The sequence below is a fragment of the Panthera pardus genome, unplaced genomic scaffold, assembly GCF_024362965.1.
Source record: "Panthera pardus isolate Hobbes unplaced genomic scaffold, ASM2436296v1 HiC_scaffold_26, whole genome shotgun sequence".
NCBI classification, from domain to species: Eukaryota; Metazoa; Chordata; class Mammalia; order Carnivora; family Felidae; genus Panthera; species Panthera pardus.
The window spans coordinates 8869707-8896916 of NW_026526832.1; the positions used below are offsets into that span (position 1 = coordinate 8869707).

The window sequence follows — 27210 nt, forward strand, 5'->3', positions numbered from 1 at the left end:
CACTTAGAACAAGCTTTGCAAAAACACTACGTATGTACCAGGTTCCTAGTATTTATAAAGCGCCCTGCTAAGTCCTGTGAGTGAACAGGGACAACCTGGGCAGTTCCTTGAGGGGAGAGACTTCCTGTGGAGATAAGCAGAAAGACAAGAAAACCTCAATAATAATATAATCCTTTAGTGCAGGATTAAGAACATTTTAGGAGGAAAATCCCTCATACAGAAGCACTTTGTTAATTTTACACTGATTGTTTTGAACACTTCAAAAATAAAAGCAGGTCATAAATGCTTTTTTACATCTAAACTATGACTACTTTTTAAAAATGCCAAGTACTTTGTCTTGAATTCATTATTAGAGTCCTAGGCTTTGAAAACTGGGAATAATTCTCCCTTCTCCTTGCCCATGAATTGCACAAAAAATGATGGAGGGGGTGACAAGAAAAGGAACCAGATAGGATGACCATGATTTGAATCAATCCAATGCAATTCTCTCAACAGCCATTCTATGGAAAGATCACCATGTGCCAGATACTGGGCTGGGTGGCATCTGTCCCTGGCCGTAAGGTAGGGAGAAAAACGGACAAGGAAACAAACCACAATACAATGTAAGAAGTGCTTTCATAGAGGAATGTATAAAACACACTGGGGTCTCAGCTAATAAAGCAATTAATTTTGCCGAGTGAGGGGCTGAGGCTAGGGTCAAGGAAGTTTAGAGAGGAAATAACAAAGGCACTAAGCTTTCAAGGAAGAGTGCCCAGATGGACAAGAGGGCACGGTATTTCTCTGTGGATTGGCCTATTCTGGACATTTCTATAAATGGAATCATACAATACTTTGCCTTTTGTGTCTGGCTCCTTCCACTTAGCATAATGGTTTCATGATTCATCCGTATTGAAACACGCATCAGCAAATCATTCCTTTTTATGGCTGCATAATGTTCCATGGTATAATATACCGCATTTTGTTGATCTATTCATCAATGGATGGACATCTGGGTTGTATCCACTTTGGGCTAATATGAATGGTGCTATGCACATTCGTGTAGAAGATTTCATTTGAGTCCCCGCTTTCGATTCTTCCGAGTTTATTTCTAGGAGTGGAATGGCTGGATCATTTGGTAATTCTGGGCTTAATTTACTGAGGAACCCTGCAGACAGAGACTTTTAATAAAAGGAAAGGCATGATAAGATTGTATTTTAGAAAGATTAATGCACTAATAGATATTTAAAGAAATAAGATCCACATAGAGATGGTCCTCCAACGATTCACCAAATAGTTGCTCATTTGTTCTTTCCTGCTTTCTTTCCTTTCCTGCCTGCTCTCTTGCCTTTTTTTTTTTTTTTTTTGAACCTACAAATTGGCATGCAATCTGGTGGTCCAAATATATGTCCACCCACATACCTTGTGGCTCTCCACCATCTTCTGAGGCTTCTGTGCTAAAATCCTGCTAGCTCAGCCCATCTGTAATGGTTCAGATTATTTTCCTGCCTTGAAATTCCTGCTCTAAAGAGGTATCAAGCTTTAATAAATAGGCCGCTCAGTTTCAAGTAAGATGTCCAAGAGGAGCGTAGCAATTCCATCAAGAAATGTGAGGTGCGCTGGAGTGGGCTGGCTTTGAACATTCCTGCTGAGATGACTGAGATTCATCCTGACACGGTCTCCCTCCACCCCCTCCTCCAAACCCAAGATCATACACGACCAAACAACTGCCTCCTCACGTGGCCTTCCGGATTTGCAATTCTGAAAGCAAACAGTTCTTCACAGAGATCTCAAGGATTATTCAAGCCCCGTAAAGACACTGGTAAAGCGGCTCTTCTTCAGATTAGAATTGGTTAGCTTCTCAGGTTTTGACTACGTGCCTGTACCAACACATCAGGACACAGACAACCGCGGAGTGAGTTGCTCATTTCCTTTCTCCAGTTGTTGTAGTGACAGACACATGCTGTCTCTAATAATGGCCACTCGGTCACCAGTCAAGGGATGAGAATGAAATATGTTATGGTCACCATGGTTTTCCTACAAGAAATTAAAACAAGTCATACTAGGGGGTGAACAGATTTTTATAAACCAAGCTGCCTTGAGGTGGGGAGAAAGGTATATTCAAAATAATGGTCACCACAGAGCTCTTCTCTAATGTGCACTGAACTTCTACATGGGTTGAGTTGGGGGGCGGGGGAGGTTGGGGATGGGGGCAAATGTATATCCAGGAAGCACTAAAAACACTGAACTCACCAAAGTAGTGTGCATCAGATTTATAGCAACTGCACTATCAAATCTTAGAGTACATCCATATCCCCTAACACACACAATTTTGAACACTTTACCTTCCATGTCTAAAAGTGCAATTATAAATAAGCCTCCTTAGAAATAATCATGAAGTCTCTAGGTCATTAGAGAGTAAAGAATCACAACGGGCTCTTCACAAAGGCACCGGGATTTCACCTGGGTGGTGACTCAGTCGGTTTCTGACTCTTGGTTTTGGCTCAGGTCATGATCTCACAGTTTGTGAGTTCGAGCCCTGTGTCAGGCTCTGTGCTGAGCCTGTGCTGTCAGCACAGAGCCTGGAGCCTGCTTCAGATTGTGTCTCTCTCTCTCTCTCTCTCTCTGTCTCTCTCTGCCCCTCCCCTGCTCACGCTCTGTCTCTGTCTCTGTTTCAAAAATAAATGAACATTTTTTAAAAATTAAAGAAAAAAAACAACAACAAAGGCACTGGGATTTCAAGGCACTACTGTGTGCCCAAGAAAGTTAGCAGAATATGCTGCCCCAGAACATGCTACTTTTGCATAAGGACTATTGTGAGCTGAAGGCAATTGAGAAGAAGTAGATATAAGAATACTTCTCTGCCCTCCTCCTTCCCCTATCTACCAGGAAGGTTGGAAATTCATCTCTAAGTGCTCCCGTGTATATGCACCATGCATATGTTAAATTTCTGTTGTTTTCCTTTTGTTAATGTGAATTCCATAAATCTGATTTATAAGGTCCCAAGTGGAGGAACTAGGCGTGCAGAGGGAAAAAGGTATTTTTCTTCCCCTTTGCCCATGAGGGCAGGATACAGAGAGACAACATAGTAAATCTGGGAAAGCTGGTAGAAAACCTGGGTTCTCCTCTCAGTCCTGATCTACCTGCAGAATAACCACAGCTGGGACAGGACTGCCATTTGAACTTCCCTACTGTGGCAGGCACTATGGTTGTAAACACAACAACCACATTTCCTTAGCTAACAGAAACCAAATCTTGTTCCCCTGTCAGGCAGCCAAATGCTTCCTGGGAAGACTGGGCCCTTCCTTCTCCAGGGCCAGAAGAAAACCTAATTGGTCTACGGGAATTCTGATCATTCCATTCCACTGCCAGGGATTGGTTTAGGGAATGGTCATGTGACAGAATTCTCACCAATGAGACCTCTGGGAAGTCTGCTGGGAGACTTATGGGAAATTACACTTTTTATCAAAGAGGTTCACCAAATGGGGTAGTCTCCCTTCCTTCCTAGTTTGAACTGTTGCTGTATGGGGAAGTGACTCATGGCACCGCTGTGACCAGGAAGAGACAAGCCTGGAGGCAAAAACAGCCATGTTGGGACTACTAAAGCCCAATAGCACTGAATCTTTAATCAGCCCAGGTGCAGGCTTCCTCCAGGCTTCTTGTTATGGGAGATAATACATTTTCCTTGTAGGTAAAGCCGTTTTTATTTAGGTTTTCTGCCATTTGGCACTAAGAGATCCTCAACTGATAAACCCACCTAGGTAAGTGGGTGTTTATCAAGCACTTTATTAATTGCCTTTTATAAAAATTAGACCCACAGCTCAAATTATAATGTTTCCTACCTAATCAGAAATGCTGCTCTACCTGACCTTTGCAGAAATAAAAACAACTCCAGAAAACTCCATATATAGACTACTTGGCCAGGGGCAGGAAATAAGTCTGCCATTTTAACGGTAAATAGAACTGGAAGCATGCTAAAACAAAAACTCTGTGATAGTTTAGAAATAAAAAACCAACCAAACAAACAAACAAAAAAACATGCTCTAAAAAGTACCCATGCCACAAATTTCCAAAATGAAAATCTGGCCAATTAGGAAGAAGCGCTCAATTTCCCCCATGGCGTAATCAAAATATTACTGCAGAATCATCTGTATGTGTGGATTAGAGAACAGGGAGTGACTCCGTTTAAGGTCTCTCAGAGGCTCTCAGACATATTTATTTCAATAACCGTGTCACATCTGGAGGGCATACAAAACTGTGCTCCTGTCACTTTTTAAAAATTGTCCCAAATCAGGTGTGTTGGGGCCAGTTCAGAAGACTAACCGGTAATGAGTTATTTACACAGCTCCCAATTTTCCAAGTCAGTAGTGGTGTCCGGGATGACTCCGGGGGACCGAAGTGCCCATGCGCACAATATCCATCAGCTCCCTTCACCGCCCTCCACGAAGAATATGCAATGTGGATAAAGCCCCCCCCGCGCCCCCCACTGCCTGTCAGACGGCGATCTCTCAGCTTCTTCTATACAAGATCGAAGGGCCTCCTTTCTCCAAATGATAGACTGTTTTATAAATTAAAACAGATTCAAAATGCTGCTGATTACAACATCCCCTCCCTCACAGGCGTTCTGATAATGGGCTTTCAGGAAGAAAAGGAAAGGAAATTCGGGCCGGTGTGCTGGGAATTGCATGTAATTGATAGGCATTCGCAGCACACGTGGAAACCTTCTACCACAGGCATCATCGCAAAAAAATTGGGTGAGGATCGTTGCTCAAAGTTCCTTTCAACTCTGTGGATCTTTGATTCTACATGTGCTTACCTATTTTCCTCCTACCATGCTGAGTCTCCTTCAGAAAGAAAAGGTAACTCTTGAGAAAAAAGGAGGAAAGAACTACAACTTGACTTTGATGCTTCTTGGGCGGACATCTTCTGGCTGGATGTTCTCTTCTGCTGAATAGTAAACGCTTTCCTTGCATCTTTTGTTTTGTTTGTTTCGACACCCGAACAAAAAGACGGCGTTTTTCAGAAACATTCGTGTTAGCAGTCACTGTCACTTTTCCCGCCACACTTTTCTTCAGCTCGTCTCATTATTTGTCTAGTACTTGTGAGTTTTAGCTTCCTTCAGCCAAAGCTTCCATTGTCTGAACACCAAAGTTTCCTCCAATGTGTTGGATGCGAAGAAGGAAATGATCCAGAAGTGATTCTGAAGCATCAGTGACATAAAACAAATACTGAGCTCCAGTTGGCCTGGGCTCAGTTACTCCCATTGTAACTCCCACTGTCACCGTGATGATCTGTTTCATGATTTCTCAATCCCATGACAAGTGACCAGTTCTGTTGTTTTTCAGAATAACTTCATTGAGGACCATTTTACGGGAGGCACACGCTTAAAATTCCATGACAGCTGTAACCGTTACTGTAAGCAGTTTTCAAAATCGTTGAGAACTTAAGAAATGGCATTTGAACCCAAATTAACGACCTACCCAAACCTCCTTCCTCACCGCTCTGGGTACGGTTAGGGAAAGTACAACCCCACAAGACAGGAGGACATAGCACCCATATTTTTCACTAAGCAGCCTCTTATCTTCAAAGGCATTTCCTTTCCAACACTCAGTAACATTTGTTGACTGATCACTGAGTGAAGCAAATGCTCACATCCCCTACACCAAAGAAAAATTCCTTAAAATGTTAAACAAAAGAGATCCGAGCCAAATATAGGTTCCCCACCCTCCCCACTCCACCATTCTCCCAACCCTGCCTGTTCCCCTGTGACAGACCCGAAGTCTGCATGTCAGTGCTTATTGGCAGATGAAAGGATCAGTGTTGATTTGCAGTTGAGTGACCTGTTGCAAAGGGACAGTCAAGCCCCCCTGGAATTATCGATACATTCAGAATTTCCAACTTCTGTTCCTGGAAACTTTTCCCTCCGTACCTATATGGTATCAAATTACCCGGAGAGACCAAAAGGGAACATAGTACATCCTCTAGGTCCTTAGAGGAGAAATGAGTCGATTGATTTTTACCTGTGAACAAAACATCGAAAAGTCTGAACACTTTTCTAGCAAGTTCTAGAAAATCATTCCATGTGTCCGCAGTAATTTAAGATCACAGAAACTAAAATACGGTTGGTATTGTTTCCCTTTTTTCCCTTGCTAATGCATCCTCTGATGGATGCCCCCATGACATTATTGTTAGGTCTGCAATCAGGTTATCTGGCTGAACTCCAAGAAAGATGGAGCGCAGCATATAGTTTCCAGTTAACTCCGCAGCAAACAAAGGCTGTCGGCCTCAGACGGCCAATGCCCACTCTCATGCTCCAAGTTCAGTCACATCCTTTTAGTTAAAACTTGCAATAAAATAGATTAATCACTGCAATCACTTTTAACCACAGAGAAACACTAAGAAAGTGGGGAAAAAAATAAACTGACATAAATTTTATCAGGTTTCGAAGACAACGTCCACTCTATTTACAGATGCCTTTATTTTGATAAAAATCTTTACAACCAGTTGTGCAAAGCTTTAGACAATATCAATATTGTGCTGGGTTTGTTTGGTTTTTTTTTATCGTAACTGTAGGAAAACAAATTTTTTAAACCTAAAGCAAGTCTACACGGTCTTAAAAATGATCTTAGCTGAATTGCCCCAAAATGTGGAGTTAGGTTTTACTCCGAAAGAGACATGTTGGCTCTGTGACGTATTTACCAATCTTCCAGTTTGATTGTTTTTAACTTGTCCTTTCTATTTCACCAGTTGCTTTTGCAAGGGGGGAGGAAGTGAAGAGGATGACCAAATCTGATTATTTTTATTCTTTTAGCCAGCAAGCAGTACCAGAAAATGGAACCCAGATGTTCACGCGATTGGGTAGCAAAGAACAGTGGAAGCTCCCTGAAAGGTAAGATGGGAACAAGCAAGGTGGGCTGAGGGAATGAAGAGACAGCCACGCCAAGGTCACAGCTTGCTTGGCAGAGGTCACAGACCAATAATCTGGGGTGCACTGCACTTCAGGTATAAGGGAGATCAAAGGAAAGGTCATGCTTGGTAAGTGTTGGGAACACCGGATGGCCCGCCTAAATTCCTTCAATGTTCCCACTCATTACGGTCTCCAGCTCAGCATCCACACTGGGAGTCTCCCTTGCTCCCTCAATGGCATGTAACGTCCAGATGCTCCCCTAACAAAAGCTTATCTTCTACAGCAATCAAGAACGCTTGCAATTACCAGTAGCCTGCCTGATGGGATTTGAGGGCTCTTGTTGAGCTGTGGAGAAGAAAAATCAGTAGCTAACACAAAAAAATCACAGCAACTTGGATATAATTGGATATGAACTTTCTGTGACATAGCAAAAACTCTTCCTTTTTTCTCCCTCAAAGCTATTGCTAAATGTTATCCATGAGACATGGTGGATACAAATGTCATTGATTCTGGCAATTTTGATCACAAGCCACTTAACACACCATCCACTTTTGTGTTTAGAAGTCCGTTTTAAAAGACAATTCCTATGTGCAGACGGAAAGAATTTAAGCAAGTTTTTTTGTTTTTTTTTTTTTTTTTTGCTAGCACAGTGGCAAGTCAGAATTTAATTTCTCTTCAAGATAACCTTCAGGAGCGTTAGCAATAGAACGTGTGGAAACACACTCTGTTCAGCCTCAAAACGCTGTGCGGCAAAACTACAAATCTAGTCGTTAAGAGTTGTGTGGTATGAGCCGGCGGTTGTTTAATCAAAAAGAGCTCATTTAATACTGTGCCTAGTGTCAGAAATGATGCAGAAAGAAAATGTGTCTTCTTCCCCTCGTGCAAGATGAATGTGTGTGACATAACAGTGCACGGGGAGATCCCCCATGAAGTTCAGCCAGGATGGGAAAGATCACTCCTTTCTCTGCTCAGATGAGAGACTTGGCTCTGCTAACGAGCCGGGAGAGAAACGCTCTTCAAAGTGGGGTGTGTACGTGCCACCTTTTGGAATGCAGGGTGAAAAGAGTTGAACTTCTGTCGATATCTATTACCACATCCCTTCAAAATTTGCTTCTGTCTGTGCTTTATGATGCATGTGTTAGTATGGTCCATGCACATAATTTAAAAATGAATAAATACAAGCGATATGGAGTGCTGCTCAAAACGGTTTCAGAGACCACTTGTTTTGAGAAAAAAGGAAGAAAAAGGAAGTCTTATTGATATCCCCAACACCCCCAAAACTAAGGAATCCCTTTGCCAGCGGCATCTTCTGGTCCAAGAGAAGATCTGGGGACAATATGTGACCTAATGGGTCAGAGGGGAGAAACAGTGCTAGTCGCTCAACTTTCCTAGATATAGCTACTCTTGGGAGATAATTATTCTAACACAAATGATACTTTGGTCTACAAATGAGCTGAAGAAAAGCATCAATCTAATTCTGTGTCAGGTAGAACTTTGTGGATCCTGTACAGACTATTAATTTCATGGAAAATAAGCAACAAGGGAAACAGATAAATCATTAGCAGAGTGATCCAGTGAATTTCCTATCAATTTTCCTACTTTCTTTCTCTTGCAGAGAACAAAATGACAAAGTATTTGTGTCCCACTGTCTTTGATATCTCTGTTTATCTCATTAGATGAAAAATGCTTCTGAAACCACAAGGACATGTTTTATTTCAAGTTTCAAGAATTCAATCCCAAATGATTTATACAAGTTAACATTATGCATACAGAATTATGATCTTCACATTTCTGAAATTCTATCCCTTTAAATTTCATAAAAACAAAACACTGCAACATTCATTTTCTTTTTGTTTATTGCAGGCAATATATGATTAGAATTTGATCTCCATCAACAAGGCACATATATTTGAAACGTAATGTTAATTGCTTTTAATGAAGATTTTTAATTAAAAAATTTTAGGAAACTAAAGTGAAGGCCAGTAAGAACAGTTGGAACCTCTGATATAATTTCAATGACTAATCCCCATTCAAAATTAATTTCTCCAAAGCTCACCACATAATGTATTCACAAGTCTCATCAATGTTTATTTATTAAAATCAGTGTTTTCAGTTACTGAAAGCAGCATTATATAATGTTTCCAACTGAGATTCCTTCCATCTGCCCTCCTATTTGAATGTTCATCGAGTGGTTTAAACAGAGGAGTTGTACTTGGAACAGAAGGGCCGGGGACCCCAAAGGGCAGAGCACTCCATCACTATGCACTGTACTCTCTATCATTTGCCAACCAGTGCTAGCTGCCCTCCCCAAGTGCTCTTCCCATAACCTACTAAGTGCGGTTACTACATAACCCACTAGAAACTAACTGCACCACTTGATACGAACTCTAACGAGGAGAGACGTTTGTATGCATTGATTCATTCCTGTATCCTCCACACTGACGGTAATACCGGGTACCTAATATATATCTGTTGAGTGAATAAATCCGATGGATGAATGAATGAGTCAATGAATGAATGAAGATCCTGTCTTTAGGTCACCTCTTCTCATTTCCTGGGCTTCTTATTTAATCCGTGCCACATCTACCCGCTTTACTGGCTTTCTGTGACTTTTGCATGGACAGGTCGCATTCAAAATTCTAGCAGTCCCGGTGGCACTGAGGGGCCTGAGGCTCTATGCTTTAAGTCTATTCTCTCAAGTTCCTGCAACCGGGGTCTCTCAACTTTTATATCCTTCTTACTGCCAAGTGGAGGATGACTTCTTTGGATATAGTCCCTACTTTGACCAGTGAAGCTTCCTTAGCATCAAAAGTTAGCTGCAAGAAGGAACTACACGGAAGAATAATTTAGAATCAACGGACCAACTCAAACACAAAAGAGCCGCACATGGCAAATCTTCCTCATATTGCCTTGAACATAATAGGCTTTCAGTGGCCACTTACCGCACTGGATAGTAAACTATGGAAAAATACAGTGTGAACCTAGTATCTCTAAAGCCTTTACAAGCTATCCCAGTGGGCAAGAGAGTGAAATGTGGACTGGTCAGCGTAAGGCTGGTTAGAGGACTTTCAGCTGGAAAAACAAATGTCTTCCAATTGTGCTGTCGAATGGCCCTCTGTCAGCCTGGTAGGCTCTATCTAGTCTTGGTTCTTAATGGATTTATCAATAATAACTTCACCACCATTCTCACTGAAGGTCCTGCTTGTAGGGCCAGTCAAGACCTCCTAGGGTCACGCTGGGCTAGCAGTGAACTAGAATCATAAATGAAGGGTGACGATCAGAATTTGGTGACTTTTCCCAAATATCTGTCCCATCGAGACCAATGCTTTTCTGGCTCGTGATTTCTCTTCAGTAGAGTAAGATGACATAGACTATCCGTCTATCCGTGTCATTTCTAAACTAATCTCTCATTCTCTACATTGAGACTGTTTCTGTCTCCTCTACATCTCTCAGAAATACTTGCCTGGCCTCCAGGAACACGAAATACAAACGATCCCAACTATGAGAATGTTTTCCACATTATCAACCCACACTTTCTTCTCCGCAACTTTTACTCACCTCCAGGCTTGGCCTTCTAAGTCCGTATGTAGAACAGCTAATCTCTTTCTTTTTCTCTCAAAAGCTCACTAACTATCCCAGGCGGTTCTGTGGCCCTTGCCCACCCCACCCCACTCTCCCATTTGAATCTACTTTCCTTCATTTCTCATGGTTAAAATTTCTGAAGGTTAGAACTCATAAACAAGGCAATTCAGAGAAGGAAGTAAAAATAGAACATAAGACCCTAGTTATCTAAATTTTTAAGAGAGATGTGATTTCAACTGCTAGATGTATACGACTCATTTAAGAAATTCATCCCACAGCCACTAAGGTCCGATGCCAAGACAAAGGTAATAATGTTTCCCTAATACTGATGCCAAAATCAAATTGTTCATAGAATCACAGAATTTTAAAGCCGTTCATTTTGCCCATTCATTTCGCAGCTAATGAAACGGAGATCCATAAGAGTTATATAACCAGCCCAAGGTAGATTAGTAGGAATGTTGAAAGTACTTGACACATTTTTGGCCATCTCCCAAAAAACAAATTATGATCCTATAATGTACTGATATCTGTCATTTTCTCCAAACTCCTCATGTCTTAATAATGTCAGCTCATTAACTTCCCAGAAAGCTAAATTTACACTGTTATTATTACAACAATGTTAAATTTTAGAACTAGAAAATTCCCTAAAGAGTAGTCAGCTTTCCTGATACCACAGACAAGCGAACTGAAGGCCAATGAGACCCAGACACTTCTTGGAGGACACATTGCAACTGAGCAGCAGAGCCCATGTCTTCTGGTTACAGCCTAGAACCCTCTAGTGTTCTGCACAAAGAATGAGCTAAACACCATCAATATTACAAAGCTGATATTGCTTTCATCTAAAACACCGCATTCATGATGAGAAAAATATAATTCTTTTAACTAGTATAGGAATCTTATGGAAGTGCTAGTCTGGACAAACATTTGCCAGAAAGACTGTAGAAGAAGGGATTTTGAACAATAGGCAGGAGATTGGATTCAGTGACCTCTAAAGTCCCTTCCACCTTTAGGATCATTTGATTCTGGACTGCCCAAGACCTGGGCACCACAGCTAGCCAGGGCACTTCCAGAGGTGGGGAAGGTGCAGTATCCCAGGGTGGGGGTGGGGAGGTGGTCCCTCTCCTGTTGTCAGGTTAGACTCTGCCCTGCTGTCCCAGGCATTCCTCTCTAGCCAATTTACATGCAATCAACTACCGTAGGCATAGAAAGAGTGTAAGGCAATGCAGCTCTCTCGTTTCCAAAGACAGACTACACTGCTTAGCTTTCAAAATTGCCTTGCCTAAATGAGCATTCCATAACTGAGCCTCCAAATTCAGCTTTTGCAGTTTGTTCATGTACTATGCTACTATCAGAATTAATTATGCAGCATCTTCATGAGGTGAAATCAGATTTGGATGCGAGTTAGGAGAGGAAAGAAAAAGGTTTACTTCCTTAAGGAAGGCTTCTGTCCTTATCCTCCCCCCCCCCCCCCCCCCCCCCCCCGCCAAAAAAGCTCTGGAGTCCTTCCATGCACAGACAGATTTCAGATGGCAGTCCCCAGCTGAGCTAGCCATGGGAAGGAGGAAGTTGACATGTATGAGAAATGAAGAATATGCCAACTAACAAGACTCTGAAGGCCAAACCGTTATTAACCCCCTCCTTTCTACGTGATTCTGTTCCACACTATAATTCAACACAAGTCCCTTCTCTGGCTTTCCTGAATGGCTCCTAGATACTAAAACATACAGATTTTAGACTTTTTCCTTTTTGCAAGAATGAGTCCAAGGGAAAGAAGGTATGCTTTTTCATCTCAGAGAAAAAGAATGTACATTAAGAGTGGAACCCTGAAAGTTAGAAGGAAGCTTCACCCATAGGACGGAATCGTTGAATATTTTTACATGAATGAGATTACCAAAAAAAAAAAAAAAATCAAACTTTTGATTACATGCATGGGACCCAGGTGTTGCACAGACTTCAGAAGAGCAAACTGATGCTGTACAACTCAGTACCCAAAACCAAAACAACAAAAGCAGCCTTACACGGTATCCCAAACACGAGAGACTCCACTCCAAACCCAGAAAGCTGCACTTTAAAGGGCTTTGGAGGGTTCTCTCCTCTCACCCTGGCGTGCCTAGACACCGAGGATGGTGGAGTGATGGATCCGGAAGGCTGGAAAAAAAGTAGACGTCCTATCTGCGTGCAGCTGCCTCACCAATGAATTAATGCTATCTGAGGTCTAATCAATACGAACCCTGCACTTTGGGGTTGGGAAGAAAACCTCGGGCCTCCTTAGCTTCCCATTAGCCTGCCAGGCTGGGATGACCACACCAGTTCCGTCTAATGCCGACAGGAGGACAATACAAGAAAAAGCCCCTTTCTGCCTCTTCTGAGGCTTGCACCACTTTACTTCCAAAGGTATTTCTAAAAGGAAAGCACAACTTGAGAGGTGGCCGGCTCGGAAAGGTCGGGTCTTTCTTATTGTTACCCTCGGTAGGGGAGCAGCGGCGAGAAAAGCTGCACATGCATTCCAAGTCTGGCAGGTGTACAAAGACAGAGAAGGACGAGGGGAGAGGAAAGGAAGAGGGGCACAGGAGGCAAGGAAAAGAAAGAAGCAGCTAGAAGCCGGGGGTGGGGGCTACAGCACAGGCTTGAGGGAAGGAGGGGAGGGCAGGATGAGAAGGGAAGAGTCGTGGAAAGAAAGAGCGAGAGAAGAGAAGAGGGGAGGGACGGGGAAGCAAGAAAGGACGAGAAAGGAAGAACCGAGGCGGCCGGGAAGGATGAAAGAATGGGCCGGGGAGAGGGGCGCGGGGACGCGGCCGCGGGGACCGGCGCGCCCCGGGGGAGCCGCGGGCTGCGCTCCCCGCGCGGGCGCCCGGGGCGCAGGGCGCGCCCGCCGCTCACCTTTCAGGATGAGGGTGTCGATGTCCCGGTCGATGCCCAGGAAGTAGCACTTCCTCCAGAGGCCCGAGTAGGTGGCGAAGAGCGGCCGGCCGCACTCGGCGTCCAGCCCGCCGAGCCCCAGCAGCGAGCGCCAGGACTCGGGGTCGGCGCGCCCCGGGCCCCCCGGGAGCAGCCGGCGCCCCAGCGGGGGCGAGTCCCGCAGCGGCAGGTGCGACAGCGGCATGAGGCGGTTCTTCTGGTCCGGGGGGTCGGCGCCCGCGCGGCTGCGCTCGCAGCTCTCCTTGTGGCGCCGGGGGTCGGTCTCGTACCAGTGGTCGGTGAAGATGGCCGTGACCAGCAGCCCCAGGGAGCAGAGGCTGAGGCCGAGGCTGAGCGCCGTGACGAGCGCCCGCGGCTCCATGGCTTCCCGCCCCGCCGCAGCCGCCGGTGGGCTCGCGCGCCGCCGCCAGACACAATGCACTTGGCCTCGGCTCTCCGCCGCGCTCCCTCCCGCGCTCCCCCACCTGCCCCCCACCTCCCTCCCTCCCGCGGCCTCCCCGCCCCCCGGCTCCCCGCCCGGCTCCGCTCCTCCGACCGCCCCCCCCCGCCCCCACCGGGCCCCCGGCTCCCCGCCGCCCCCCGCGCCGCTCGCACTTTCTGGCCCTCCCCCTCCCCCTCCTCCCCGGCCCCGCGGCGCCCCCCACCCGCTCACTCCCCTCGCCTCCTCTCCACCGCCCGAGCCTGCCGTCCGCCCTTCTCCCCGGCGATCCCCCTTCCCTTTTAATCCCTCCCCGGCGCCCTCACTTTTCTCTCCTGTCCTCCTCTCTCTCTCCCTAACCCTGGCCCCACTTCCCCCTACTTTTCTTCAACTCTTCCTCTCTCTTTTCCCCACTCGTTTGGTCTCGCCGTTCGCCGACTCCGTGTCCCTTTATACCCCTGCCCTGGACTGGAAGCTTCTCTCCACCTACCCCCGAGCACGCTGCCTCGCGTCCTCTCCCCTCCAACGACCTTAAAAGACATCCACCGAAATCAGACTCAGTCTTGTCACTTGTCCAAGTTGATTTTGATCAGTGTCCCGTTTTGCACCCAGAAGCAAATCCCATCCAGAGCTGGCTGCGTGGTGATATTTAACTCTTTGGAATCGTGATCTGGAGCTGGAGCCCCTGTCTCTCGACGCCTGAAGGATGCAGCCTCTTAGACCCCTTGGCCGCTCTCTGTCGGTGCTCTCTTTCCGTCTCACTTGTCCACTGCAACCTCCAAGCCTTCTCTCTGCTCCAGCCCCTCTTCTGGGGGTGGGGGCTGGGGGGGCGGGAGAGGCACCGAGTGTCACTGGAGCGATGGAACGTTGGCGGGGGATGTTCTTCCACTTCCCCTGAGCCTGTTGTGAGACGACTGCTTTTTTGTAGACCACCTCTATCTCCAGGCAGAGTGACGGCCTCCTGGAATTTCTAGAAGAGCACAGGATCCACGAACCCTTGCAAAGGCACGTGCTCTGTGAGGCGATTATTGCATTTGAATAAAGAAAGCCCCCAGGGATAGATCAGTGATTTAAAAAGAAATGATTTTCTCCCGCGCAAGTTTCTTGCATGGGATGGGAGGGTCGACAAAAAAGCAAAGCTGCACGACAAAGTCCACAGCTCAGCCCTCTTCTGGTCTTCCAGGGCACTCGGCGGTCATAGATGTTAATTAGGAGAATGACAGCTTCACATTTCCTAAAATGAGGAAGTGTTAGAAGGCAGGGTGACTGAGGGATTCAACGGGCTTATGTTGTGTCGTCTTACTACAGAGGTGCGATACCCTGGTGCCATTTAATGCCCTTGGGGGCATGTCACAGACAGAAAACCTTGCTGCATGAGCCCAGGGATGCCAATTCTTGTGTTCTTGTGCTATAAAATATTAATGATCAAGAGATTATGAGGCATTCATTAGACGCTAAATGTCATTACTGCATGATTTAATGGGACTTATTAATTAGTGCCCTACATCAATTGGTATTAATGGGATTTATATACTTCCTCTGGAATGATGTCTGTGAAGGTGGCATGAGAATCTTGCTGGGATTTATTTCCATAGCTGTTTGTGCTGGGCAGCTTCGGAGCATATGTTTCCAATGAAGACGGTGTACCTCTTCTGAGCTGTGTAGTTCACAGATAGGTCGCTTAAGCAAACCTTTCCGCACATCGGACCCCCGTGCCCATCTCTGCTGACCTGACAATGTGAATTATGGCCTGGGTTTTCTCACAGCTTCAGCACAATCTATGGGGAGCTCTGGTCTAATTAAGGAAGACAAAGAATTATAATTTTAGTGTTTCTCTCACCTATAAGCTTTTCCTTAACAGGAAACGCTAAGCTCATCAAAGGAGTCTTATCTGGATTTACACAAAAATGATGAGCCTTAGAAGCTTTCTTTTATTTATACTCTATAATGTGTGTAAAATCCTCGATCTTTATGGATACACAAGAGAGAAATACCTCTAACTGTGAGCCTACAGTTGACATCTGAAATTCACTCAAATTGTCACGTGTCCTTTTATTTAAAAAAAAAAAAAAATGCCTCTTGAGAGAAACCTTGCAAGCCCCAAGGGTGATCAGACCTTAGCAAGCCCTCACCCCTTTTTCATGCACAGACATCCTGCAAGAAATAAACATTATGCCACGTTTCAGGGTCACCTGATTATCTTCACACAAGAACCCTGTCCCCAACTGAAGTGGACAGAAGGAAACCTCTTTTTCAGGCACTTTTGTTTAACTTAAAAGAACCTAATGTTCTGCTTTATCTTCCTAGCCGGAACTCTTTGATCATACCCTCCTTAGAAAATAGCATTATTTCTGAAGTTCATTTATGCCTATGGTCAAAACCAGTCTCAGCATATAATCCAAAGGTTACTCTATGATGGATTACCCTTGATAGTATTTCGTAAAAAAATGTCACACATTACAAATATGGGCCAGCAGCATGTAATGAGAGCCCTGCCTCTGCCGATGCAGCATTAACAGCATCAGCAGGGATGTGACATATGATGTATACACAGTCTTTGCTACGGCAACTGCACATCGCACCGTCCATGTTCTTAAAAATTCTCCTTTGGATATTTCTGACAATGAAGTATCACCCACTAACCCCCACTCTGTTAGGGGCATGGAGGTACAAAGATGAGTGAACAGTTCCCCTCTTCAAGATGCTCCCAGGCCAGTGGTAAGAGAATCACATAATCAGTCCCATGTGCTCTAGCAGAAATAAGAACAAAGTGTTGTGGGAACACGGACAATGAAAAAATGCCTGGGGAGTCAGGCAGGCTACTTAGAGAGAGAGTAACTTCTGAGTTAGTTCCAAAGGATGCGTTAAACTTTACCAAGAGGATTAGATCAGAGATATTGGCATTACAGTCAGAATATACCTCTTTGATTTACAGATCTACTTCACAAGCTTGGAGGCTTTAATATTTGGGGCCACCGTAAAATGAGAAGTGTTTTCCACATTTTTAAATCTTGAAGCCAACATGTTCTAATGCCGGACGCCAAGCTAAATGCTTGCAGATGACTAGAAGCAGAAGTGTAAGCCAGAATACGGTCAGTGTGTGAGGGCATTTAGCCTGGCAGAGAGTCAAGGAGATAGGAGATCAGATATCCAACCAGAACATGGTGGCACGTCTCAGCTTTGGCCATGTTATGACCTCAACATTTTCAAACTTAACTGGTTTCTCATCTGCTTTAAATTTCGTCTTTGCCATTGCAAGGTCTGATATCCCCTCTGCATCCCTCAGGGAGCCACAACGTCCTAAAATGACGGGGGTAGAGCCAGGGAACTGCCATGTGGGTGTCTCACTGCATTATTGAATTCTACATGTGCAAAAGCAAATTCCTATTTTCCTGTGGTCTGGCTGCCCCTCCCCACTTCTCCTTCCTTGGCGTTGACAGGTCATTCAAGTCCTCAAACTCAGTATTGAAGAATTATCTATCACGTTCACAAAAATCACAGGGATTTTTCCTTTGAAACATCTTTTATAGCCAGTCCTTCCTCTACATTTCTGCCACTTGCCATCACTACGTCTCTATCCCCTCACATCTGGATTATTGTCACAGCCTCCCTTTGGGCCCCAATGGTTTCACGAGCAGCACTGCCTGAAGTTATCCTGGATACTGTTGCCAAATGCCTCTTTCTCAAATAAGACTTTGATTATGTCATCCTTCGGCTTCCAACTCTCCTTTCCAGGTTCGAGAGCATTATCCACTATATTAGGGTCCTTCTTTATTCCCATAACGTTTACACATCCCGACTGGTGTGTTGGCCATGTTTAAATATTTAGAAAACAAAATGCTTTTGTCTTCTGCAAACACACTTATCATAATATCTAGGTGCTTTGTGACATTCATCGTATTTCTCTTCACAACCAGGAAGTTCTTAAATAAATACTTCCCTACAAAATGTCCGTGTGTGTGTGCACAAACACAGATCTCCACTTATCACAGAGCCATGGCAATGATTTTTTGACATACCTATGCTAAGCTACCCATGCTAACCACGAACATTCTAAAAGGCTTTCACCCTTTTACCCCAATGTTGAGACCAAAAGCAACATCGTTCTTCATTTCAAACATTTGGATTCCACAGAATTTAGACTGTGAAGTTTAACCAAACCACCCCCTGGCTTAATAAAGAATGGGATTTTTTTGCTTTTTTTTTTTTTTTTTTTTTTGGTAATATCAGACTTTTTTTTTAGCATTTCACATAAGGATCTAGTCAATGATGTTATTGATATGCAATATGTCGTTTCTGCAAATAACTGAGGTATCTTGTGTTAAAGTCATTATCCCGAACTGTTTCCCTAAAACAATTTTAATTTCATTCAATAGCATATATTGAGGACGTCTAGGTCCGACCGGATTATGCAGAGATGAAAAAACCGGGGCCTGTGCCCTCAAGGGAGTTTAAGTCCGTGGAGGAGGAAGATTAAAATGCAGGAGGCTACAAGGAAGGATCGTCTGGGATGAGCGCCATCACAGAGGTTCACAGAGGAAAATCTAGTACCGAGAGATTAATTTCCGTTGGGAAGAATATAGGTAAAGCCAAGTGGAATAGACGCGATCTCAGTTAGGCCTCGGAGGGAAAGGCATATTTTCTGTATGTGTGTCATCTCAGCCCAGGGCAAAGCCAAAAGGAAATTTTAAAAGTGGTGCCTACCACAGTGCTCTTCTGCACCCCACGCAGGTGGTAAGTCACGCTGGGAGTGCCATTTTGTCACTAACTCAAACCCTGGAACCATAAAATACCACAAAACCCCCGAAATAGACGGTGCCTGATAAGTTTCTCATTTCAGTGACACACCACAGAATGTCACCAATTTTTTTCACATTCCTGGATTAAGCTGTTTCCTTTTTGGAGCCTTTAAACACATATGGTGGGAAAAACACACACACACACACATTCAAAGAAATCCAGAGCCATGTTAAATCCCACTCAGAGTGTGATGTTTCAGCAGATGGTAGCTTATTAATTGCCATACGTAACTGTATTTCCTGCCTTGTCTGTGTATGTGGATACTGGGTTTTGAAGCTGGGGTCTAATGCAGCTCACTGAGGCCACATTTGACCACCAGTGTAGAATTGGATATAGTTGAGGTACTCAGCCTCTCCAGTTCACGGCAGCCGGGGACGCTGTCCACGTGAACAAAAGAGCTAGTGTTTCCAGGTGACTCCCTTTCTCTTACCTTTGAACCTCCTCCCTCCACTGTGTCTGCTCTGAGGCACCCGGATCTGGGAACCGCACAGAGGCAGTGGAGTCAGACCACCTGTAAATTCCAGACCTGCCGCTTCCTGCCTGCTAACCCTTAACCAGTTAGCTGACGTCTCCAAATCACCTAAGTTTCAACAAAAAGGGCTATCAACACCTACCCCACAGGATTCACAATTCATGATTACCGCATGTTAAATATGTTACCCCCCCCACCCTCGCCCCCACTACCTTCTCCTCTCTACTCCATATAAACAGGCTTCAGAAAATCCATAACCTAATTGTCTTAAACTCACCTCATTTATATATCATAAACACAAATGGCTAAATAAGTTATTAATGATGTGCTGTCTTTCACATTATTTATATTATTTTTGTAGGAGAGGCAATCTTCTATTCTCATTTTTTCATGTAACGTTTCTTGAGCACCTATGGGCCAGGGAGAGAACATTCCAGGTAGCGGGAACAGCCCGTGCAAAGGTCCTGAGGCACGAAAGAGCTTTGTACCACTGAGGAACTGAAAAGAGACCACTATAGCCAGAGAGCAAGAAGTAAGGCTGTGAGTGGGTATGAGATTCAGTTGCAGGCCTAGCCAAGGGCCAGATCAGATGTGGTCTTGAAGGCCATGCTATGGAGTTTGGAGTTTAGTCAAATGAAAGCCTTTGAAGAGTTTTAAGCAGGGGTGGAGCATGAGTTGATTTGTGTTTTAAATGCCACTCAGAAGACTATGGGAAAAGTGAACTGGGGCTGAGGATGGCAGGTACGAAAGCAGGGGAAACCAGTCTGGAGTCTGTTGCGATAGTCCAGACAAGGGTTATTAGTGGTTTAGACTAAAGAGACAACAACAGACACAGAGAAGTGGGTAGAGGTTGAAGTCACAGAATTACTGGGAGTCCAGATGAGGGAAAGGAGAAATCAAGGCCCAGTCACCCATTTCTGGTCTGTTCGAACTGTGGTATCATGTGTGGGATGTCAGGATACTTGGGGGAGAAGTAAAAATTCTGTTTTGGATTTGTTAGGCTGACGATGCCATTTAGAAATCTCAGTTGGATATATGAGCCTGAGAGGCAGGCAAGCAGTCTGGAATGAAGATTTAGATTTGTAGAGATGTCAGCATATAGGTGTGGTATGAATGTTGATATTTAAATTCTCGGGATGAGATAAGATTGCTTAGGGGAAAATGTAGCTAGAAGAATTGAGAGGTTCACATCAAGGCCTCCTCGTAAACACTCAAGCACACCAAGATAATGCATGCCCCCCCCCCCAGCCAAGGCAGGGGGGTCCATTGATATGTCCTGATGATACATAGAGAGACAATACAGAGTCTGGGATGTGGAGTCCAAGACTTGGGTTCAAATTCTAGCGTGATTTTGTTGTGGGGAAGAGGGACTTACATAGCCTCTCCACACCTCTGTTCCCTCATGTGAGCAATGGGGATCCAAGTAGTAATATTCTTCTTAGGGTTGCTATAAGAATCAAATCCAAATCAAAGCAAATCCAGGTAAGTGATCATAAAGCACTTAGCAACATAGTGAATGTAAAGGCTGACCTATAATAAGTGGTCCGGATATAAACGGCAGCTGTTGTCACTGTTATTTATCGTCTGCAACAATAACATTTAGTGGCTGTTCACATTTGCAAGCCATGATCCTAGGTACAGTACAGAACGTCACTCTCCTAGGGACTGTGCCCTAATGAAAAGCATGGAGGCCTACCATAAGGCCCCCAAAATATGAATCGTCTATAGTATTGGTGGAATGAAAGACACTCAAAAGTATGAGAAACCATTATGCTCTTCCAATAGGTTCTTCTGTTATGAGCCCATAAAAGAGGTTTAATGCTATTTTGTGAATAGCCAAAATAAGCTGCCAGACGACGATAAGGTATCTCCATTCCTCAAGGTCTTTAAATGGACTAGAGAGAAAGGCCTCTATGACACTGCCCATAGCTACTGCATTTTATGGGTACAAATCATGTTCGGAGAAGACAGAGAATGCCTACATCTTGCCCTCCCCGTGGGGAATCCACGAGAAGGCAAGGAGACGCTAAACCAGCTGTGGGTAGCATCTGGATGAGAGAAGTAAAACAGACAGACTCCTTGTAAGGACGGGGAGAAGAGAGTAAAGACTCAAAGAGGACCCAAGACTCAGCCAAGATCAGCTGCTACAAGTTAGAAGAAAGCTCTCCACAGATGATGAGAAAATCCACACTTTGCCCACATGAGCCAGGTCAACCTTCCCGATTCACACTCTCAAGACCAGGAGACTAAGATTGAGTCCTACGTCCCTGGAAAGGGTGAATTCAACCGAGGTCTGCAGGCATGTGTCTCCACCTCAGAGAGATCACCGTCCTGAACAACTTGGTTTTTTTACCTTCAGTTCTTGATTTGGATAAACCTCTTGAAAAATTGAGTCCAGGGAATCATTAACCAGTACGTGAACAGCCATCATGAATGAGATACCTCAAAGAGTACACAACAATGTATTGTATTCTCTGCAGCTGTCACCATGCCAGGATTTTATCAGGCACCATGGAGTGTAATCATCTGATGTGCACAGTGCTTGGAGAACCATCCTGTTCTTTTGGAAGGAGTAACCAGTTTGGCAGGACTTGGCACACACCTCCCCACAGCCGCACCTGAGCCCCTGTAATGAATGGGTGCCACGTGGCATTGAGGGTCACTCAAGTGGAGCCGCAAATGGAAGCTGGAGGACAAATTACCATCTCACCTCCGGCTATTGGTATGGAGAGGTAGGACCTTGTCAGGGTCAGATTTATGAGGCCGATTAAAAAAGAGAGAGAGGAAATGCACCAATGGCCAAAAAGGAATCCAAGTAGGTGGCTTTGATGTATGAGTTCCATCTGCCTAATTTATTTGGTGTCTGCAATCTGTATGTGATCAAGAGCCTTGGACTATGTGAGTGGCAAGTCAGGGAGGGGGCTGGCGGTAGGGGGGATGTCTCTTAGTGTTTTCCAGCCAGGTGACCATGTGCCCTTATGAATCCCGTGCCGAAACAAAAGCACAACAGAAAGGGATTCTCTCCTAAGAATTCAAGTATTTAGCTAAAAGAAATCCCTTAAGTTTTAAACATTGAAGCTTAATCTCAATGTCAAGGGGTTGTTTTCTGGATATTTAGGGAAATTCTTTAATTTCTCAATTTCCTTTACTACCTGGCCTTTGTGGTTCTGAATTTTGTGGGGATAGTTTGTATTAGTTACTTTTTCCACTCTCACTCAGCACTTTCCCCTTTTTCCATTCCACATCAGCCTCTGTTGCCAAGAAGCTCTGGTTCTTTGTGTCAATAAAATGAAAACTTAAAATGGCTCTCACAGCCGTATTGTTAACTGGATTTATAGAGCACCTTTTAAATGTTATATTTGGTAACAATGACAGCAAATTAGATATGGAATCCTGAAAGGGGGAGATCAACCCAGAATATAGCCAGCATCAAAACTAAGGCTGTCTAAGTTTCCTGGATATTAAAAGGAAGTTTGGAGAAGAGGAACTACAGAAATTGTTCTCAAGACAAAGGAAAAAGAGGGGACAATAGCAAATAGTACACAATCAAAAAATATTACCTATGTACTACTGTTCTATAAATTTATAGGTAAAAACTGTATAAAATAAGCAATATACTAAGCAGTAGGCACAGCTCAGTGGGTTGGAACAATGATTCCCAAGCCTCGGTCAGTGTGGGTTTGGGTATTTAAAGACCTGCACTTGATCTTAGCCAAAAGGCTGAGAAGCGATTGGGTGTTTAAAGATCTGAATGGCTCGTGCTTAGGAGAATGGCCATTTCCACAGTTCCCTGATCTTGCCTACTACTTTTCATCTATTATCACGGAGTTCCATAAAGACCTATAGAATAACAGTAGGTAGCTAACATTTGTTGATCACGTACTATTTGCTAAATACTTTCTAAGCACTTCATATGTTTTCCTTTATTATTTAATCCTTGTAGCAATTAGTAGTAGTCATATTGTTAAAATTATTATCCCTATTTTACAAATGAGGAAACGGAAGCACAGAGAGAGTACATAATTTCTCTGAGGTCATTCTCTTAGTAAGTCGCAGAGCCAGGATTAAAGCCTGCATGCTGTGACTCCAAGGCCTGCACTCTTTTTTTTTTTTTTTTTTTTTTTCAAATTTTTTTTTTTTAACGTTTCATTTATTTCTGAGACAGAGAGAGACAGAGCATGAACGGGGGAGGGTCAGAGAGAGAGGGAGACACAGAATCTGAAGCAGGCTCCAGGCTCTGAGCCGTCAGCACAGAGCCTGACACGGGGCTCGAACTCGCAGACTGCGAGATCATGACCTGAGCCGAAGTCAGACGCTTAACCGACTGAGCCACCCAGGCGCCCCCAAGGCCTGCACTCTTAACCGCTATCTGTATGGTTAATAGAGAGATGACAGTGTTTTAGAACAGGTGGTAACAGTAGAGGGGCAAGAAGTGGGGTGATTCTAGAAAGATACTGAAAGTTGAGCTAACGAGATTTGCTGATACGTGTAATGTGTGGTGAGAGAAAGAAAGGGACCAGGTGGAGCTATCATCAACAGACATGGGAAAGACTATGGCAAGTGCAGGCTGGAGCAGGGACAATATCAGGAGCCCAGCTTGGAGTGCACTAAGTTTGAGATGCCTATTAGATATCTAAGTGGAGATGCCCAGTGAGAAATTAAAAATACACATCTAGGGTTCAGGGGAGGAGTTCAGGCTAAAGCTATAAGTTTGGGAGCCGACAGGATCTATATACTGATGGAACTTTAAACCATGAGACTGGATGATGTCGCCCAGGGAGGGAGTGTTGATAGAAAAGAGAAGGAGGGGCACCCGGGTGGCTAAGTCAATTAAGCTTTCGACTGTCGATTTCTACTCAGGTCACAATCTCACAGTTGGTGAGGTTGAGCCCCACATGGGGCTCTGCACTGACAGTGTTAAGCCTGCTTGGGATTCTCTCTCTCCCTCTCTCTCTCTGCCCCTCCCATGTCCTCTCTCTCTCTCTCTCAAAATAAATTTTAAAAAGAGAGAGAGAGAGAAGAGGGCCAAGGCTTGAGACAGGGTAAACTGCTACAGGTTGAGTTCTAGGAGAAGAGTAGGGGCCAGCAAAGGAGATTGAGGGGAGTAGCCAGAGAGCCAGGAGAGTGTGGAGTCCTGGAAGCCATGTGAAGAAAGTTTCAAATAGGGGATCAAGGACTCAAAGTCATCAAGGACTCAAAGCTTCTGATTGGTCAAGCAAAATGAGAAAAAGAGAATTGAGCATTGGATGTAGTGGAGGCCTTTGGTGACCTCAATAGGAACATTTTCAGCAGTTGGGGCACCTGGGTGGCTCAGTGGATTGAGCATCCAACTTTTGATTTCGGCTCAGGTCACGATCTTGAGGTTCATGAAATCGAGCTCCACATCGAGCTCTGTGCTGAGCATGGAGCCTGCTTAAGATTCTCTCTCTCACTCACTCTCTCTCTCTCAAGATAAATAAACATTTGCTTTAAAAAAGAGCATTTTTAGCAGAGTGTTGGGGATATAAGCTTGACTGGAATGCATTCAAGAGAGAATGGAGAGGGAGAGGTTGGGGCAGTGGATATAGATCACTTTTCCAAGGAATTTTGCCATGAAGTGAAGGAGCAAAAGTGGATACTAGGAGAGGCAGAAGTGGGTTTAGGAGAGGGTTTGTTTGTTGTACTGAAGATGAGAAGATAACAAGATGTTTGCATGCTAATGGGAATGACCCAGGAGGGATGGAGAAACTGATACAGAAAAGAGAAGCAGAATGGCTGGATCAAAGTCAGTGGATGGGCAAGGGGAGATGAGTGGAGAGGTTGTGTTAGGTAGATGCATGCAGAGTTCATCCCTAGGAGCAGTGGAAGGAATTGAGGACATGATGGCAGTTGCAGGAAGATAGGGGGGTGGAGATTGGTCCTTATGGAAGTTCTCTGCTGATCTATAATATGCTCGGAAAATGTTAATGTGTTCAGAGGAAGGAGAAATCTTATAAATAGAGATGGCCAAAGAAGTACTGATGAGGAAATTGGGACTTGAGCTTTGAAAGATCTATGGGAGTAAATTGGTGGAGAGGAGGAGAATACTTCAGGGATGGAAAACCACATGCACCCAGATATAGTAACAAACAAGCTATGTTTCTGGGACAGCGAGCATCCTGATCCTGCGAGAATGGAAGGTTTGTGATGAAGAATTCAGGATAAATTTGGAAATACTGATTAGATTCAGACTGTAGAGGGTTTAAACAACGCTAAGATCTTAGGCAATGAAGAAAAGAAGAATTGATGAAAGAAGGGAGATTAGGAATTAACTCTAGCAGTGGTGGTGAAGTACGTGGTGGGAAGGACTTCAGATCACCGAGGCCTGTGTGATGGGAGTCATGATGGCGGCATTAGCCTCAAAGGAAGAGATGCCAGAAACATTAGGAGTGAAGATGGCGAATATGTCAAACAAAGGGGGGAAAAAAAGAGACACAAATGCTAGAGATTCAAGCCAAAATCACTAGGACAATGATGGATCTGTTGACTAAAACAAATAAAGAATATTTACATAAGCAAGTAGGTAAATAAATCAGGAGGGAGAATAGATTTGGAGGCTTAAGCTCTGGCCATTTGCATTTGAGAGGACAGAAGGATATCTGTATGGAAATGTCCACCAGCTATCTAGACAGTACATTGAGCAGATATCCAACTTAGAGGCGACGATGTTGCAGCAGGGGTCGTGTCTGGAGGCCAGGGAGAGATGGAGGGCAGGGAACCAGGGTCTGGCAGCTGTGGGTGAATCAGGCGAGCTACACAAGCCAGTGGTAGGGAGTTTCAAGAAGGGCCTGATCAGTGGGATCGAGAATTGCAGGAACATCCAGTAGTCAGTAGAAGGGAGAGAAAAGGCCTCAGTGACATGATCCCCAGGGCCTTCGGCAGGTTGGTGTCAATGGAGAGGATAAAGCAGGAAAAAAACTTCCGGGTTCTGAGGGGTGAATAGAAGTTGGAGGGGGAAAAAGTAACAAATGTTGAGTAATTTCTGGAGAACTTAGGCAGTCAAAGGAGGGAGAGGAATCATTCTGTAACTAGAGGTCAGAAAGATTCAAGTTTTTGAAGGCAGAGAAAGCTCATGTATGTTTAAAGAAAAGACATGGAGAGGAGAGAACAAATTTATCCCTAAAATGGCAATTAAAGTAATAAAAATGAATAAAGAAAAAGTATGATATCATTGGGGTGCCTGGTGGCTCAGTCCATTAAGCGTCCAACTTCGGCTCAGGTCATGATCTCATGGCTCACGAGTTCGAGCCCCACATTGGATTCTGCTGACAGCTCAGAGCCTGGAGCCTGATTTGGATTCTGTGTCTCCCTCCTTCTCTGTCCCTCCCTCACTTGTGTTCTATCTCTCTCTCAAAAATAAGCATTAAAAAAAGTATATCATTAGTATTATTATTGCTTGCCTATAATTTCATTTGTCACAAACTGAATTGATGTCAAATAGGGATTTTTTATTTATTTTTAAAAATTTTTTAAATATTTATTTTTGAGAGAGAGACAGAGTATGAGTGGGGGAGAGGCTGAGAGAGAGGGAGACAGAATCTGAAGCAGGCTCCAGGCTCTGAGTTGTCCACACAGGGCCAACGCAGGGCTTGAACCCAAGGACCGCAAGATCATGATCTGAGCTGAAGTCAGACACTTAACTGACTAAGCCACGCAGGCACCCTGGGATTTTGTTTTTGTTTTTGTTTTTTTAATCTATGGATATCCCATTAGACCTGAGGATGATAAAAAAAAAGTAGGTCTAAAGGTCTTCCTTTCTCTATCTCATTGAGGATATAAACTTCGTGGTTGTGTTAGGATAGGATAACTCTTCTCCCCACTCTTGAATCTATGAATATGTTACCTCACATGGCAAATGGGACTTTGCAGATGTGATTAAAGATCTTGGAATGGGGAGATTATCCTGGATTATCTAAGGGAGTCCAATCTAATCACATGCATTCTTTTTTATTTTTTTAATGTTTGTTTATTTTTGAAAGAGACAGAGACAGAATGCGAGTGGGTTAGGGGCAGAGAGAGAGGAAGACACAGAATCCGAAGCAGGCTCCAGGCTCTGAGCCATCAGCACAGAGCCCAACGCAGGGCTCAAACTCACGAGCTGTGAGATTGTGACCTGAG

The 27210-nt window shown here is 44.4% G+C and overlaps 1 protein-coding gene across 2 annotated transcripts in view; it reads right to left on the reverse strand.

Annotated features, from left to right (window-relative positions):
- TMEM178A (transmembrane protein 178A) overlaps positions 1-13848 on the reverse strand; it is a 51906-nt gene extending 38058 nt beyond the window's left edge. The window contains exon 1 of one of the 2 annotated variants that reach the window (XM_019446670.2): positions 13346-13848. In XM_019446670.2, the coding sequence (XP_019302215.1) occupies positions 13346-13745 (400 nt within the window). In that variant the 5' untranslated portion in view covers positions 13746-13848. The remainder of the gene's footprint in view (positions 1-13345) is intronic. The other variant, XM_019446664.2, reaches the window with a different exon arrangement.
- Positions 13849-27210: the final 13362 nt, after the last annotated feature.